The sequence below is a fragment of the Orbicella franksi genome, chromosome 8, assembly GCF_964199315.1.
Source record: "Orbicella franksi chromosome 8, jaOrbFran1.1, whole genome shotgun sequence".
Lineage (NCBI taxonomy): Eukaryota > Metazoa > Cnidaria > Anthozoa > Scleractinia > Merulinidae > Orbicella > Orbicella franksi.
The window spans coordinates 24,029,523-24,047,807 of record NC_138152.1 but is presented as its reverse complement, the minus strand read 5'-3'; the positions used below and the strand labels follow the sequence as shown (position 1 = coordinate 24,047,807).

The window sequence follows — 18,285 nt, the reverse complement described above, 5'->3', positions numbered from 1 at the left end:
GGTGACAAGGTGACAAGGTGACAAGGTGACAAGGTGACAAGGTGACAAGGTGACAAGGTGACAAGGTGACAAGGTGACAAGGTGACAAGGTGACAAGGTGACAAGGTGACAAGGTGACAAGGTGACAAGGTGACAAGGTGACAGGGTGACAAGGTGACAAGGTGACAGGGTGACAGGGTGACAGGGTGACAGGGTGACGAGGTGACAGGGTGACGAGGTGACAAGGTGACAAGGTGACCAGGTGACAAGGTGACCAGGTGACGAGGTGACCAGGTGACAAGGTGACAAGGTGACAAGGTGACAAGGTGACAAGGTGACAAGGTGACAAGGTGACAAGGTGACAAGGTGACAAGGTGACAAGGTGACAGGGTGACAGGGTGACAGGGTGACCAGGTGACCAGGTGACCAGGTGACCAGGTGACCAGGTGACCAGGTGACCAGGTGACCAGGTGACAAGGTGACAAGGTGGCAAGGTGGCAAGGTGGCAAGGTGGCAAGGTGGCAAGGTGGCAAGGTGGCAAGGTGGCAAGGTGGCAAGGTGGCAAGGTGGCAAGGTGGCAAGGTGGCAAGGTGGCAAGGTGGCAAGGTGGCAAGGTGGCAAGGTGGCAAGGTGACAAGGTGACAAGGTGACAAGGTGGCAAGGTGACAGGGTGATAAGGTGACAAGGTGACAAGGTAGCAAAGTGACAAGGTAACAAAGTGAAAAGTGACAAAGTGACAAAGTGACAAAGTGACAAAGTGACAAAGTGACAAAGTGACAAAGTGACAAAGTGACAAAGTGACAAAGTGACAAAGTGACAAAGTGACAAAGTGACAAAGTGACAAAGTGACAACAGGACAAAGTGACAATGCCACAAAGTGACAGAGTGACAAAGTGACAAAGTGCCAAAGTGCCTAAGTGACAAAGTAACAAAGTAACAGAGTGACAGAGTGACAAAGTAACAGAGTAACAAAGTGACAAAGTGACATAATAGCGAACAATGTATTTTTATATTGTTTTTATACAGAACAGCAATAATGCATTTGATTTTCATTTTTTCTGGTTATTTTTCTCAGATGATGGCATTCTCACTCTTACTTCACTTTAAACTGAACACATTATTAATTTATGTAGTAAATATTACACCGATGACCGGTTAAGGGACCGTTCATTTTTTATGAGGGAGGGGCGGCTGGTGGGATTTGGGATGCACCATTTAAAAATCGCATGACCCCCCCTCAGCTTACCAATTTTTTCATATGTCCTTCCCCCTTATAGCGGTCATTTTTTGGGCTGACTCCCCCCCCCCCCAAAAAAAAAAATTGAACAAACAATATTTAGATTTCAACTGTTTTAATATTTCTCTATTATACCCCTACTTCACGTTATTGTGCTCACTATGAAGACAATATTTACAATCCCTACACTACAGAGAGCTGTTGTTTTAAAAACAAATCAAAAGAAAGAGAAGTCAATTTCGGATCTCCTGGTTATGGCTCGCCCTGAGCGTGTGGCATTTGGCCTCCCATTGGCATCTTCCTCATCTAAATTGATGAATGCAAGAATGACGTCACTTGAGTCATCTTCTCCCCTAGAGTCAATGGCATCACTGTCATACTCATCATTGTCACTTTCATCCGTTTCACTGCTGTCAGCACTTGCCCTGTTGTCATTTTGTGACAATGTCCTGGCATTTCTCAGTCTGGGTTGGCCAGCTCTGAGAGGACTCTTCTGCTGCAAGCATGAATGTCTTACAATTGCCTTTACTTTCTCACTCTTGCTGCTTTTCAAATGCGCAAAATTCCAAAATGCGCAATAATGGCGAACGCGACGAGTCGTTTAAGAAAAGGTTTACAGCTGAACGATCCAGGCTGTTTGACATCTTACAAGCAAAAGAAGCAATCTTTCTAAGTGCGGATAGCTGTTCGGAAAGGGCGAGTGAGTTTTCCATGTCAGGGTATCAGTTGAAGCCCAGTGATGGAAGAAAGCTGAACTTCTCCATCAAAGAGCACAGAGCAATAATGGAAAAGTTGAATGTCATATTGAAAGATGTAAAGGAACACGATTCCACACTCTTTCAGTTCAATGGGCTTGCTTTAAAGCAGGGCGAAGAATTTGCCCACAGTTTTAATGTAAAACAGATCAAATGTATAGAAGCTAAGTTGACGAAGGTCAAGGAGGACATGGAAGCACTAGAAAATAAGAAGAGCAATGATAACAGCATATTCAAGGGCATACTCAAACAGCACATCAACAAAAGGAGAAGGAAAAAAGAAAACCGCAGAAAGTCAAATGAAAGAAAGAGGAAGCGGACTGAAAACAACGTCCAACGAGTTTATGGAATCTGTGTTGGAAACCCGCTAGGAAATGATCTTCCACAATGCCTTGTGTACCCTCCTAGAACGGCCGTCCCGGAAGAGTGTATTAAAGTTGAGAATGTTGCCACGTCGTTATTTAGAAGAGATGGGCCATACATCGCACAGCTCTTGGAAGGGAATTATTTCACCAATGCTGCAAGAAGCAGAATCACCACAAACCTTAAGCAGGAAGTCAGAGATTATGTTTACACCTACATGTACCCTGAAGAGTACACTCTGACAGAAAGCATTGCTGCTTCTTGCAGCATTGGTGAAAGAGACTCCCATAGCAACAAAGCGGCGACGAAGAAATCGACGACAGCGAAGATGAAGATGAGTGCCAGTGAAAGTTGCATTCGGAAATGCCAGTACTTCTTTTCCGTAGCTACAAATGCTTTTTGTTGCCAAACGTTTTTTTAAAGCAGAAGGAAAGTTTGAAATAAATTTGTATCCTGCCTTCTATGTTTATTCTATACAATTTTTTTGATATTCAAACAGTAAGCCATTTTAAAGTTTTACTAAAATATTTCACGTGACCCCCCCTTTTCCCCATATTTTTTTGGGATGGCCCCCCCTCGAAAACCATTTTTTTCGCATGCCCCCCCCCCCCAAATCCCACCAGCACCCCCTACCTCGTAAAAAATGAACGGTCCTTAAAGTATCCCAAGAAGTCTCGATTGCCGTTAAAGAGAAAAATGAAACTATGGCACATTACTTTATTCACCTTCACTTCATTTTGAAAACTGATCTGATACATTTTTTCAGAACAGCATTGTTGTTTGGTGGCGTTGCTCCATGTTATCATGTCCATAAATGAAAACTATCCGGAAGTAAAAACATTTTATTCAACTTTTTCATGACTTTTGAAATTAGAACTTGAGTTCATCCATTCATACCACAAAATACTATAATCTGTTTAAACTTCAGATATAACAATTACCTTAAAATTCTCATAATACTAATACTCTTAGTACTATCGTGATATTGGCTAACAATATTGCAGCATGACAAAGGAATAAATTCTGTTCTCACAAACGTGGAACAAAGGGGCAATTTCAGTACCCGACGTGAGTCGACTTCATGGCTTCAACACATGCCTCTTATGGTCTGTTTAAAGAGCTACAAAGAAATTGTTTGCGTTTATATTTTCAAAACAGCATTAAAAATTCTCCTCGTTTGAATACGAATTTGGGGTTCTAAGAAGGACCATTGCATTTTATCAGAGAAATCCCTTTAGATGCCTGCATATGCTAAATAATATTTTATAATTTTGAACATGCAATATTCAGAGGGAGAGAATATTTTGTCACGAATTTTGTAATATTACTTGGTTTATGTATAGAATGTTAACGGAAAATACCGACTAAGGAAAATATTTATTACTAGGATAATGCTTATAATGTTTATTTTCAATTGCAGTGTACGTACACTACAATAGTGGCACCTACTAAGAGACAGTTTCACAAAACAGGTCGAGGCAGCTGCATCTGGCTTTTTAACAAATCAGTTTAATTTGTAAAGACAAACAGATCTTCAAATAAAGTTAGATTTACAGAAAATTTATAAAAAAGCAAAACAATGAGTTAACATTTTTCATACTCATGTTCGGTGCAAAAGACTTTGAACTCAATTAACATCGAGGCACGTATTATGTTATTCTAGTAACCGAAATGGGTGGAATTGTTCCAAATTCAACTGTGTGTTAGAAAATAGCTTGAGTAATGAAAACTAGGGAGTTCCCTGCTAATATTAATTGATGCTCGTATCCAAGCTAGTCATGGTGAGTACAATAGCAATTTTTGTGGTTTCGCTTATTAAAATTAGTTTGCCGTCCTTACCAGTTGGTTGTACGTGTCGAGCTGCATGGAGCAACACACGAGCTTCGCTTTTTACTGGACAGTCTTGTTTGCAAGTGTGACCGTATTGTTAAGGGTTTCTTCTTCGTCAATCGGTACGGTGCTTTTTTTTAATTCTGTAACGGGGAATCCTACCGAAGGAAAGCTCCAATCACACATGTTCAATTCTTAAGAGACTACTACTTTGTTATGATTTAATCAAAGTAATGTGTTAAATTTTTGTCTTTTTCTATAACGTGGCAAGATTTTAGGGTTATTCGTTAATTGTGTTCTCTGAGCAATCTCAAAATTAACCTCAGCGAGAAAATCAATGTCATTAGCGCTAAAAGTAGGAGCTTAACTTATAGCGAAAATGCGATACGCAATTGTAAACAGAAAACTGCCGGAAGACTAAAATTATTCCAGTTTCAACCTTATGAATTTCCATCGTCGTCGGCGTTATACATAAATTTTGATCAACAGAAAATGAGCGATACCATAAAATATTACTTTTTCAGATAAGTGTTGTTTTAGCTATTGACAGCCTGATGGCATGTTTTCCAAGTTCAGCAAAAAAATCCATTAGTACTGCCAGTAGTTTTTTGAAACTTTATTCATCGAGTTCATCGTCCAGTCCATCGTGGATTGTATCTGCGTCACAACATTTCTCAAAATATTTTGGAGTATTCAACATTCATTCATTACCTCATGCGGACTGCACTTACCAATCTGGAAACTGAAAATGTGGCATTTTTTAAATCACATTTGATAAATCCAAAATTTTGAATAAATTACTGAGCATTTTATTCCTGACACAAACGGCTGTTTTGAAAATGTCAATGAGTATGGAGATTACGGATGAAGCGAAGTATTCGTATTGAGATTCCGTGACCCACTCGGCTATCACCTCTATTGTTCTTGACACATTTTGACATCATCTGCAATCAGTCACTGAACAGATGCACGCGCGACAACATGGAATTTATTTGTTAAATATTTAACCTTTGCATACTCTCCCCATTTTACCCGCCTTATACAATGAAGATAATTGCAGAATGATACGTTTCGGTCAATATGAGAGAGGAAAATCACTAGATGGTCATGTGATTGCCAAGATAAAGGTGCTAGATGAAGACATCTGTCAGTTGAAATGTTACCATAATGATGACTGTGTCTCTTACAACTTTGGACCGAGTGAGACTGGTGATGACATATGCGAACTTAACAACTCCACTGATAGACGGCATCTAAAAATAAAAGAATATTTCGTCTTCCAGGGAACCGAGGTTAGATATATCTGTTATTGTTCCAGCGAGGGGTCCGTCAGTAGGGAAATATTGGTCGGGTTCTATTTTTGCATGTTTAATGATCGAGCCGCAGGCGAGGTCCGGAGAGGTGCATAAAAACAAAAGACAGAAACGAATGAGACCAGTATTCCCCAACACTGACCGAAAAAGCCGGCTCATAAAAGTATTTACTATGTTGCTTTTTTAAAACTCGCTGGTAAATTAATGCATATATCCGCAATCTATTCTTGGTAGACGCTTTCGAAAACGTTAGGCCTTTATTTACCTTTTTCAGGTCGCTTTCGCGACATTTAAGCTCAAATTGTCGGCCAAGTATGAAAGGGGATTGAAGTATTTTTACTTGACAACAAACTTTTCTCGTGCGACGTTTTGAGAGGAAAAAAACAAATGGAACAACAACGCCGCGCCCAGACAATACAATACAATACAATGCAATGAAATGCAATGGAATGCAACGGGATGCAATGAAATGTAGTAAAATGTAATACAGTACAATTCAATAAAGGTCTATTCAGAATGCAAATAAATATATGTAACAAGTGATAATAGAGAAAAAACAAAGGAACAACGACTACATCACCGGCAGCAGCAACAGAAACAGCAAATAAGTAAGAACCCAGAAAGGAAGTTTATCAAACGTGTTTACAGTTGGTTTGGCATAATGCTCTGATTATCTCCACGCATTTCGTTTTCCTACATTTTCTTTCCAAAAAGTCTTTTAATGCAACGATAACGCACTGATTTATGCCACACTGCATATCTTCTGTTTTCACTCTAGAACCCCTGTCAGTCGGCTCCTTGTTTAAACAATGGCAAGTGTCAGAATGGCTTCACAGACAAAAAATTTCGCTGTTTATGCCAGGGCGGGTTTGATGGAGAGTTGTGTGAGAGAGGTAAGTTAAAAGTTAAAAGCCTTCAGCTATGTAACCTTGTAATGACTCAATTAAAATTGCGTTGAGTTTATAGGAAGCCCTTGGCATGTTCTACCAGAAGCGAACCAGAAAGATCTTTTTCTGTCATGTCATCATGGGACGTCACGTCATGTCACGCATTAGTTTTTTTTTTTACTTTAGATTTAGACGAGTGTACCACTGGAGCCCATAATTGCTCCACTCACGCCTGGTGTAACAATACTGAGGGTTCTTTCAGTTGTTCATGTAGGAGCGGATTTAAGGGAGACGGAATCAACTGCACTGGTAAGCTTTGAAACAAATATATATTCAGCTATTTAGTAGTTTTGTTGGCTTTCGAGAAGTAAAAGCTATATATTTGCAGACGGAGGCAAATATGTCAAAGGGGCCGGTAAGGTATAAAAAAGAGGCCCCTTCCACTCGCTCGTGTCTATGACTTCGTCTATGTCTACGGCTATCTCTCCTTGTGGAATGCGAAAAAACAATCGTTTTCTTTCTTTTCTGTTTTTTTTTTTTTTGTGTGTTTGTTTCTTTCAAGGCTGCACTCTGTTTGACTTTGAGCACGGTTTATCAGGCTGGATCTTGACCGGCACGGCATTCAACAACCAGCCAACATACGGGGACAACCCGACAGCACGAAATAGAGGCCAACCGTCCAGACACAAGGGAGACTGGTGGATAGGAGGCTATGAAAATCGGCCCAGTCCTTCTCATCCTGCTGGTGAAACACAAGGTGATGGACCTCAAGGAACACTGACGTCACCCAGTTTCGTTATTAGAGGGCATACCTTCAAGTTTTTGATTGGAGGAGGCTGTGCAATAGCTCGGGTGCGCGGTGAGCTTTTAGTTGAAGGAAACGTGGTCCTACAGGAAACAGGAGGTTGCCATGAAAGCATGATTGAGAGAAGTTGGGACGTAAGGGCATACAAAAATAAAGAAGCTCAGTTACGATTGGTTGACGGTCATTCTGGTGGCTGGGGACATATTAACTTTGATCACCTTGAAGAAATTTGTAACTAAACATTTTCCACAAACAAACGTTGTAAACCAGAAAATACCGTGGATTAATGTTTGGCGATTGTTCAAAAGATTTTAAATAGCTCACGTTGTCAGAGATATTTTGCTCAACAACCAATGTAGGTTTGGTCTATGCTTGACTACATGCATCGATGAACGCGGCAAGTTGGAAAGGCAAGAGAAAAGAGGAAGATCAGAATTCTATTGACAACAAATACTCACTTGAATAAATTTCCCATGGTAGCAAACAGAACTTTTATCTACAGATATTCAAACAGATCAATGAGTAGCCTTTTCAATTTTTGTAATGATCTGTCCACTATTTATTTTTCGCTGGATTTGCTTGGAGTTTTTCAGACAAAGCCGCTTAATTGAACGGGACGGCTCCGTTTTCCTCCAATTTTACCCCACATATACAGAGGCCCTTAACTCCATTCCAGCCAAAAAAAATCCACCAATTTTTCAACTTTTAACCCGAAATCTTTTAATCGTATACATTATTTAGTGGACAGAAAAAAAATCCACGAATAAACAAGCATACTACAACTTCCATCGTACCTGGTTTATTCCAGCACTTCAATCTTTTTGCAAGAGGTGGTGTAAGATTGTAATTTGATTAAGGAAATACCCGTGAAAAGCTGATTAAAAACGCTACTGAAGTATATGGACCAGAGAGAGAGAGAAAAAAAAAACCTGCATGGCAAAGCCTTAAACGAAGCCTAATTTTCGACCACAATATATACATAGTAATGAAAGCTTATATTACTTGCTAGCCTGCTAGGCTCTACGCATTCTCGGAGACCCAGGGGCAGCTAGTCGGGACGATGCGATATTTTCGGCCGACGCAATAGTTTTGGATGGAAGTTTTCTTCAAGAGCGGAAGAGCCCCTGGGAACTTACTCTTACAGAACCAGTTCCAGAAGGGTTCGAAATCCTTCTCGCTCATTGGTCAGAAAACTATTTTTCTGGCCAATCAGCGGGAAGGATTTCGAACGCTTCTCGATAAGAGTAAGTTCCGAGCGGCTCTCCAGCTCCTGACTTAAACTTTCGTCCAAAACTATTGCGTCGACCGAAAATATCGCATCGTCCCAACTAGCTGCCCTGGGTCTCCGGGGATGGACTTAACGTTTTAATTACACTATTTAAAAACTGTCATCTACTTCGTTATTTATTTATTTTTTTCTGTTATGCTACTTTTCTATTTTCTCGTACCGTACAACTGTGGGCTAAATCCTGAAAAAGACTAGCGCAATTAAACTGAAAGGATATTTGAGAAATACAAAACTTCAAAAATGAAACTGCAGCATCTTTTTGCCTTCCGCTCTTTACATGCAAGTAATTATTAGTTTAATTTAAGCACAGAAGTAAATGAAAATTTCCCCTCAAAGTGTTGATGAATGGTAGAACGCTACTCTGTCGGCTGTGATTTCCATTTCTTTATTAAGCCGACCTTAACTGCTAAAATTCTGAATGACCAAATTAATTTTTCTTACACGACTGTCAATTTTCGTGAAAAACCATAGTAAGAAGCTCTCCTCTGTCGCTGATACTAATTACCTTTCAGTGGAGTCAGTGTTCTGTACACGTATTGACTACGCAAACGGCGTATTTCCTCGATAATAGTATTGCTACCGTAAATGCTCCCTTGTGATTGGTTAAGGGCCGTTCGCTTTATCCCAAATTGTACTGACAGCTAAACAATCTAATTCTAACCGTATTGCCGCATTTGGGCAAACGAGTCAGCTCAAGGTACTGAAAGCGAACATGTCCCAAAACAAACTTTCGGGTTTACCGTTTCAGACAAACAAAAAACTAATTTTGAAGAGGCTGCAGCGAAAAAATAATAATAAAAAAATAAAAAATCAACAAAATAAAAACAAGAAAAAGTCAACCGAAACTTGCCCTGCACACACTAGGAGTCTAGAAGGGAGAGATATCAATTTTTTTGATCAAAGCTTATATTTGTGGGTGCCATTTTTTTTCTCAAAATAATTAGGGAATAATTGTACTTGTGAACCTAATTTTCGTACAAATTACTTAATTTCGCGGCAACTACTTAAAAGTTCCACCTGTTCACACGTACAAGTAATACCTATTTTGTCTCGCAAACAGCCCTATTTCCTTTACTTTTTGAATTGTATTTGATGCAGTCAATCCCGAACCAAGACAAACAGGTCTCTCAACATCATAGAGACTGAATTGGGAATCTTTATAGACACACACTATGGTAAGGTTTGGTTAAACTGTTTTTCACCATCTGTCTTCGAGGAATCGCAAGCAAATAATTTCGGCGATCTGTTAATTCGGATCTGTTATTGGGGAAACGCTCCATGGTAAGATTAGTGACACTGAATGTTGTATATGCGCATTACTTAAAAACAGACAAACAAACCAAAAAAAAACATCATCAAATAAATTGCAATATTTAGGGAGGAAGCCACATCAACCCTAGCTGGTTTTCATGCGGGTCGTCTATTCTGGTCGAACTGGAATTTAAAGGTGTTGGTTCTTCTAGATGGAACCTACGAAATGATCTTTTTACAGTTCAGTCTGGAAACCTAACTCTGCAACAACTTCATTTCTAGACAAGGTTGCGTAATCTGTTTAAGAATGTAATTGCGTTTATTTCTGCCCTTTAAATAAATAATTTACGTACAAATGTATTGCTTTAGTGTTGGGATTGTATGCAATTAATCAAAGGACTCCTGGTTAAGGGGGTTAACAGGATCAACACTTTCGTGTTGGCACACCAAGTCTTAGGGTGCGTTCCGTTGGGGTGCTGCGGATCGGGATCAGTGATCCAAGATCTGTCTGAATCATGGTGCATCAAAGCAACAGATGAATCCACTCTGGTCATGGATTCACTGCCTTCTTTGATGCACCATGATCCCTTTCCGTGTAAAACGCTGGAAATTGGCCAAGACGATTATGCACAGCGAAGAAAAAAGACAGTTGCATCTTCGCGATAATGGTGATAGGTAATTGCAGAAGCGTTGGATGACTAGAATCTCTTCGTGAAACAGGAACGAGCAAGCAAAGGAAAACAAACGGGCTAAAGAAGTTATACATGCAGGTTTCAAAGGAAATACGGCTTACATGAAGTATGTGTCCCGCAGCAAGGCATTGCCTCATCATGCGATTTATGAATATGGTGAAAACCCTTCCGAAGCATATGTCGTCGAAGCCAGTGCTTAAAGCAGCGTCGTTAGGAGAGATTCCACATTCCTTTCGAAAATTGAAATCACCTTGCGTTCCGGCAACACAGCGAGTCCGTTTTCTACCAATAAAATATTAGTAACTCAACCAACATATTGCAAAATTAACAATTTAATCACCAGCGAGTCAGAATTTCACCCGAGCACATAAATTGTACGCACAGCTGTCCTAATGTTATCAAGAACAGATCAATGCACGCATTATCGGGATAAGCACAAATACAAATATCAAAATGCTTGGTGAGAGCGAGTCTTCTTTGTACGGACTCTTGAGCTTTTTGCATGCCTGCCGATAAAAAAATGCTTTTGCTTGGTGAACTTGCAGTGTACAATGACGTGAACTCCTAGCGACTTAAGCCTGGTTTTCGCTACGCCACACGCACAAGCCTAGGCAGTGAGGACGCCCACAACACAAGCACAAGCAAACGGTAATGACGACGCGCACAACTTAGGCAAATCAAAACTTTTGTACCTCTTGTTCTTCTCTACCCAGAACGCCCTGCTGTAAGCATAAACATAAACAACGCCCTCCATCTTGCTTTACTGTGATTGGCCAATTACATTTTCTACGCATTCGTATGTTTTATATATGTTTGCGATGTGGATGTCCTTACCACCGTTATGCTCACGCTTTTGCTGATGTCGTATTGAAAACTAGCTTTTTACAGACTAGCACCTTTAACAACAATAAAAACTGCATTATAATCAATCCAACGAGTTTACTACAGAAAATATTATACGTGTTCAACATCTAAAATAACGCTAAGAAATGCAGGCGGAGCCCTAACGTATGCCATTTGCTTAAAAAAACCCTTTTCGTAATCAGTTTTAGAGTGATGCCTTACGTATATTTAAAGTGAATTGTGGACTTTTGATTGAAGTCTTTACTCGAACTACTAACGATGTACTGCATAGACTGCAAAGTAGTTGCTCATACCAACACATCAGATCACTGTTATATTAACACCACAGTCGAGTGTTAATATCACCTCAATCTTCTTCAATTTCTTGAACAAAAGGTGACTATAAGTTTCTTATAACTTACTTCAACTACAATTGAATCCACTGTGCATAAGCAAGTGCACTTTGGGTTTTGTGGGCAGCCTGCGCTTTAGAGGAGCTCAGTCACGGCAGTTTGAGTTACTTCGCCGGCGTACAGAATTAAATTTTCTTCAATTAAATTGAAGAAAACCTTGAAATAGTAATTTATTAAGATGGAAAAACACCAAAAAGATGATAACAAACCACAAAGGAACAAAGATGGTCAAGGATGGAGAAGATTGATACGGATTACAAACGACGAACTTGAATCATTTAGGCTAAAGTTATCAAGATGGGTAAACCGTGGCATGGCTCCTGCAACACTTACTGCACTACGTACACATGAACGGTTTCTTCCCTAGTGTGTTCCGACATGTGTCTCTTGAGATGGTGTCTTGACTTGAAAGCACCTTCGCAGTGGCTGCACTTGAAGGGCAGCTCATCGATATGCGACAACTCGTGTAACTTCAGGTAATCTGCCGATCTAAAAGCCCGGTCGCACTGCGTACATTTGTACGGTTTCCCTTCCGTGTGTGAAAACATATGTGACTTAAGATGGGCTTTCAACTTGAAACCTTTTCCACACTGAGTGCATTTAAAGGATCGCTCATTGGTGTGTGATAACATGTGTCTGTTTAACTTATATCCATTTGGGAAAGCCTTTTCGCACACACTGCACTCCAACGGCTGTCTAACAATCGAGTGTGAAGACATGTGTTGGTTGAGATTTTGTTTCATTTTGAAACGCCTTTCGCAATGGCTGCATTTAAAGGGTCTTTCATCGTTGTGTGCCACCATGTGCCTAACGAGATTCCGTCTCAACCTAAAACTTAGTTCGCATTCACTGCAATTGAATGGCCCTTCTTGTTCAGACTGATTGCAGTGAGTAGATTTACGACGTGGCTTCTCTGACTGACGAGGCTTCTCTGTTTGGTGAAGCTGTTTGGTGTGTTTTTCAAGCTCCCCACTTCGAAGAAAACGCTGACCGCAAAGAGGACAGGCAAATTGGAATTCAGTGCTATGTTTGCTTCTCTCGTGCTGATAGACATTGGCGGGAAATCGAAAGGTTTCCTCACAAATCCGACATTTGTGAGGTCTCTCAGTGCCGTGGACCACCTCGTGTTGAATTTGCCTTGATTTAGTCCTATGGCCTTTACCACACACACTGCATTTGTAAGGCTTGTCTCCGGTGTGGAGCTTTTCGTGTTGCAGAAGAGATGACCTGTGAGAAAATTGTCCATTACAAAGAGTACATTTGTAGGGTCTATCAAAGTTATACGTCTTCTCCTTGATGTGAACCTTCTTATGACGCTCAAGAGCTGGGGCATCCCTGAATGCCTTGTCACATTCGTTACATTTAAACGGCTTTTCCGTGATGTGAGTCTTCTTATGACGCGAAAAGGATGAGAAATCTGTGAATTCCTTGTCACACTGTGTACATTTATAGGGCTTTTCGCCAGTGTGAGTTCTTTTATGACGCAAAAGCGTTGTGGAGTCTGAAAATGCCTTGTCGCATTGAGCACATTTGTACGGTTTTGCTTTACTATGTACCACCTTATGACGTGAAAGGGACCTTTGACGTGGGAATTGTTTGTCACACTCAGTACATTTATAAGGCTTGGCATCAGAATGTGTCACCGTATGGCACTTGAGGGCTGAGGAATTCCTGAATGTCTTGTCACATTGAGTACACTCAAAAGGTTTCACACCACTATGCCATCTTTTGTGCACTGCAAGAGATGAACTTGCAGAGTACCTTTTATTGCAAATAGTGCACCAGTAAGGCTTAACACCATGGTGTGTCCATTGGTGTTTCAGAAAAGCTGCATTGTGAGCGAATTCTCCATCACAAAGCGAGCACTTGTAGGATTTCTCTCTGTTATGTGTCTTCATATGCCTCAGAAGGTTCGCGTGACATGCAAATTCCTTGCCACACTCGGAACATTTCTTAGGTTTTTTGCCACTATGAGTCCTTTGAAGATCATTGTGACTCCTCTCTTGCGCGGGAACAACATCGGTGTTCACCGTAGAAGCCTCATTGCACTCGGCACATTTTAAGGAACTGTTGGTGACGTTTTGTGTTCCCAGACTAGATGCACTTTCGAATGAGGTGCCACACTGATTACAAATGCGTTTCTCCACAACACTGTGTGTTTCACAGTGCTGGTCTAGACTTTGAGAATCTGTAAAGGATACGTCACATTGGATACAATGGAAATTCTTCTCGTTTGGTTTCATCGTGTACCTTGGTCCCGTTGTGTAACAAATTACTTTACATACTATAGGAACTTGACTATGCAGTTCATTTGTTACCACCTGTTCACCTGTCATGAAAAGAAAACAGAGTGTGACTATTGTGTAAAGGTTGCTGCAATGATTCGATTTAGCGCCCTCTTTCCAATAAGTGCCCAAATTAAAATAAGCGCCCCCCTTCGAATGTGTTTTCATTAGTAAGCATCCCTATTCCAATAAGCGCCCCTATTCTAATATTATAGCATTAAAGTGGGGTCAGAAAACGCATCAACGGAGGTTCAACTTTCTTAATAATGACGCATCAAAAAACAGTGTTCTGCGTCTGAGTTTCCCAACTATTATGTCCATGTGAATGCTTAATTCCTTCAAACGAGTGATCTCTTCTTCAAGTTTTGCTTTGAACATTCGGGTGTTTCTCAAAAAAGAAATGAGCACCCTGTCTCGAATAAGCACCCTCTCTTGACGTACCAAAAGTACATTTAACTAAGGGTTCCAGGCGCAAATTGAATTATTATGGTAAGTCTGCACCATACCAGTGGCCCATACAGCCAAAGGTTATCTTGGGATGCTAGTCTATTGCAGGGTATGACAATATAAATAGTGTCAAGCGCTACACACTCGTAACGAGCTTTGCTGTGACGGCTTCCTTCATGTTCTTCCTTTTTTCGCACGCTTTCTGCATGTCTACTGTGGTTATGGAAGAACCTGTGTGGATAACTTAAGGTATATCAGGAAGGAAACATACATGTCGTATATCTGAAAGATTTCAACTTTTTTCAGATTTAGAGAGAGCTCAATTGTCACATTTCACATACCTAAATGTTCGAGATTATCTTCAATTGGAATGATCCCCGAAGAAGTTTTTTCAGGTTCAACCACACCCTCTCCTGCCTGGATTTCCAGAGCCTTTGAACCCCCCTCCCAAGAGAATTTCCACAAACCCATCCGTCAGGAAGGTGTGGATTTTTTGGGGGGTAACCCATTTCTATTTGGACACATGGACAGTGAAAGGTCTGTTGACGGTGTTGAAAAGAAGTTCACTTTATTTATTTTGTAGTATACAAAGAATGACTGGATTTAAATAACAAGATATCCTAGCAGGGGTTGGGAAGGGGGTGGGGCAGATTTCTTTGAATCATGAAGCAACCAGAGGTATTGCTGAATTCTAGTCAAACACAGGGCTGCTCCTGTAAAATGGTTGCCACTAAGGGTCTATTTACAAGAAGGGAGGGTTACCCTAGCAAGCAGGTTAACCTTAGCTGGAGGGCAAAAGATAGCCTGGGTTTACAAGCAAAATTTCACGGGTAGGATAACCCTACAACCCGGAACAACTTAATGCACGGTTACACTCAAAGGGCCTGGAAACAATTAGAAAGTTCACACGGGTAGGCAGGTTAACCCTACCTGGAGTGTTTACGAGGGAAAATGTTAACCCGCCTGCCAGGGTAACCCTAGCATGCAGATAGGGTAACCCGCCTACCCGGGTAACCCTAGCTGCCTTGTAAACACGACAACGAAAAAAGAGGAAATGTGTGAGTGCTAGGGTAACCTGCTTGTTAGGGTAACCCTCCCTCCTTGTAAACAGGCCCTAAGGTAAATTTGGTCGCCAAAATCTAGGCTTTTCAAAGACAGGCACTTCGTGTCACTTTATATGAGGCCAATAACGTCGACAACAACAATCCTAAATTGAAATCCAACACACTCGGCTATCGCTCTGTAGATGTCAGCCATGTGCCACTGTTAATTGTTCATACCACATTTTGACATAATCTGTGATCAATAATATTACTCAACTGACGCACGGCAACACGGATTTATTTGTTAAATAATTTGTAATCGACCTTGAGCTACATATAAATTTTTTAAACACAAAATAATGGCGGGGTTTCCTTTTTGGGGGGTCAGTACATACTCTGTATTATGCTTAACTATACCGGTGTCACAGTGATATGTGTATTCCCGTGATATGTGTATCCCCGCACACATATCACTAGTGATATGTGTATCCCCTGTGGGGATACACAAAACACTGATACGCGCCTAGGCATTCAACGAACAAAATGGCGACTCGGTTGCGAGGTTCCGACGAGCGCTGTAAAGAGTAGAAGAAACCAGAAATGAATTCGCGCCCAACAGAGCAGATTAGGATTTCTTGAGTTTGGTTGAGTTCCAACCGACTCGATTGTATATCTGACTAAAACTTCGAACAGCGGATACGTATATCACTAATTATTTCATGGCGCAGTGATCTCAGTGTGTATCCCCTAAACACAGCCGTTAGATTGGCTATCTACCTGATCGAAGAAAATGGCCAATTATTACCGAAATGTGCTGGCTGCTTACTTGCTACGACGTTTATACCCAGGTTGAGGTTTGCGGAGTTTGCAACTCGAATGTCTAAATATCTAAACTGAAATCATGTGCAGGGGATACACATATCACTAATTATTTCATGGCGCAGTGATATGTGTATCCCCAGAAACACAACTGTTATAATATAGCGCATCAACCTTGTCAAAACTGCAGGCAATATTAGCACCCGACGTTTTTACACGGCTTGGGTTCACTGAAGTTTGAAACTCGATAATTCCACTAAAAACGCGTGCACGCGTGCATGGGATAATAAGGGATACACATATCACTGATTATTTCATGAACTAGTGATATGTGTATCCCCATGGACACAGCTGTTATATTGGCTTTCTACCCAAGAAGAAAAATGCCCATAACATTTGCATTGTCAAAACTGGCTTGCTAGAAATATTCACACCCGGCATTTATTCATAGCTTGGGATTTCTGGAGTTTCACTGACCTCGGTTGCACACCGTCGCCGACCGCATGCAGGGGATACACATATCACTAATTATTTCATGGCGCAGTGATATGTGTATCCCCAGAAACACAACTGTTATAATATAGCGCATCAACCTTGTCAAAACTGCAGGCAATATTAGCACCCGACGTTTTTACACGGCTTGGGTTCACTGAAGTTTGAAACTCAATAATTCCACTAAAAACGCGTGCACACGTGCATGGGATAATAAGGGATACACATATCACTGATTATTTCATGAACTAGTGATATGTGTATCCCCATGGACACAGCTGTTATATTGGCTTTCTACCCAAGAAGAAAAATGCCCATAACATTTGCATTGTCAAAACTGGCTTGCTAGAAATATTCACACCCGGCATTTATTCATAGCTTGGGATTTCTGTAGTTTCACTGACCTCGGTTGCACACCGTCGCCGACCGCATGCAGGGGATACACATATCACTAATTATTACATGGCGCAGTGATATTTGTATCCCCTGAAGACAGCTGTAATCTAGGCTAACTGCCGAAGAATAAACGTCGAATATTATGAAACGTGCTAGCAATATTCGCAGTATAGCAATGTTAATACAGCTTGAGACTTAACATATCTCACAAAAAGTTGAACTGAAAAGCAGGTGCAGGAGATACACGAGTGCCACTAATCATTTTATGGCGATTGGGTTGAAGCCGTGATATGTGTTTCACTCCACGAATAATTCAGATGCAAACAAGGCGATGAACAGTGGAGAATATGCGTTACTCGAGGGGTGAGAATGCACCACGTCGAACCGCGCAATTAATATCGTCCTAGAAATCCGGTGCCGTGAAACTCAAATTGAAATATATCTAGATCCATTTGGTGTTCAACTTTAAATTCATTATATCCTGCTCGCAGAAAACCAGTTAGGATCAAGAACACAATTCCAGCAGCAGATATGTAAACTTTTTCAACTACAAAAATTGAGATTTGTGTTTTAAGCCTGTTTGGGTTAGCCATTCGTCCAGTAAGCGACCGGATGACGAGAGCGCTTTCAAGGAGGATATTGCTTTTTAAAGTAGAGGGGAGGGGGGTGGGGGATACACATATCACTGGTCGCCATTTTGGAGGGGATACACATATCACTAGTGATATGTGTGCGGGGATACACATATCACGGGGATACACATATCACTGTGACACCGGTATTCACTTAATTCGCCACTTAACTTAATTCGCCACCCATTTTATTCACTCATAATAAACTGTTGCTGCTACGGCAAAGTTACTCGGGTGAGATCGTCTGCGGCACATACCACGACAAATTTTCACACAAAATGTACGCTTACATTTGAAGATCTTTACGGAAAGAGTTCCAAGGAATCGGTGAGGATATACAGTTAACCTTACTTACCTGGAGCTTGAAGTTGACTTGAGGTATCGTTTGGAAGAAATCAAGCCAGAGAGCGGTGTAAATCGAGCCTACGAAAACAGCGCTATTTTACAGACGCTGAACAGTCGCCACAGAGATTAGACAGAACGCTGAACACGGCTGGGACGCGGTCCTTAGTGGC

General features: G+C 41.0%; 3 protein-coding genes across 3 annotated transcripts; 2 read left to right on the top strand and 1 right to left on the bottom strand.

Moving 5' to 3' along the window:
• Positions 1 to 5,225: 5,225 nt before the first annotated feature.
• Positions 5,226 to 6,684, top strand: LOC145494273 (vitamin K-dependent protein Z-like). Its single transcript, XM_081473719.1, has 4 exons — positions 5,226 to 5,565; positions 5,712 to 5,725; positions 6,256 to 6,370; positions 6,551 to 6,684. The coding sequence occupies exons 1-4, from the start codon at positions 5,226 to 5,228 to the stop codon at positions 6,682 to 6,684; spliced, it is 603 nt and encodes a 200-aa protein (XP_081329845.1).
• On the top strand, positions 6,406 to 7,632 carry LOC145494643 (uncharacterized). The gene has a single exon (XM_081474180.1). The coding sequence runs from the start codon at positions 6,821 to 6,823 to the stop codon at positions 7,406 to 7,408; it is 588 nt and encodes a 195-aa protein (XP_081330306.1). The 5' UTR covers positions 6,406 to 6,820; the 3' UTR covers positions 7,409 to 7,632.
• A 2,384-nt stretch (positions 7,633 to 10,016) lies between these two features.
• LOC145494630 (uncharacterized) lies at positions 10,017 to 18,259 on the bottom strand. The gene is made up of 2 exons (XM_081474164.1): positions 18,126 to 18,259; positions 10,017 to 13,985 (listed from the first exon to the last, which is right to left on the bottom strand). The coding sequence occupies exon 2, from the start codon at positions 13,897 to 13,899 to the stop codon at positions 11,986 to 11,988; it is 1,914 nt and encodes a 637-aa protein (XP_081330290.1). The 5' UTR covers positions 13,900 to 13,985; positions 18,126 to 18,259; the 3' UTR covers positions 10,017 to 11,985.
• Between the last annotated feature and the right edge of the window lie 26 nt (positions 18,260 to 18,285).

Coding starts and splice junctions, on each gene's coding strand:
- LOC145494273 (XM_081473719.1), top strand. CDS start 5,226: ATGATACGTTTCGGTCAATATGAGAGAGGAAAATCACTAGATGGTCAT. Junction 6,371..6,550: donor TGGAGAGTTGTGTGAGAGAG/GTAAGTTAAAAG, acceptor TTTTTACTTTAG/ATTTAGACGAGTGTACCACT.
- LOC145494643 (XM_081474180.1), top strand. CDS start 6,821: ATGACTTCGTCTATGTCTACGGCTATCTCTCCTTGTGGAATGCGAAAA.
- LOC145494630 (XM_081474164.1), bottom strand. CDS start 13,899: ATGAAACCAAACGAGAAGAATTTCCATTGTATCCAATGTGACGTATCC.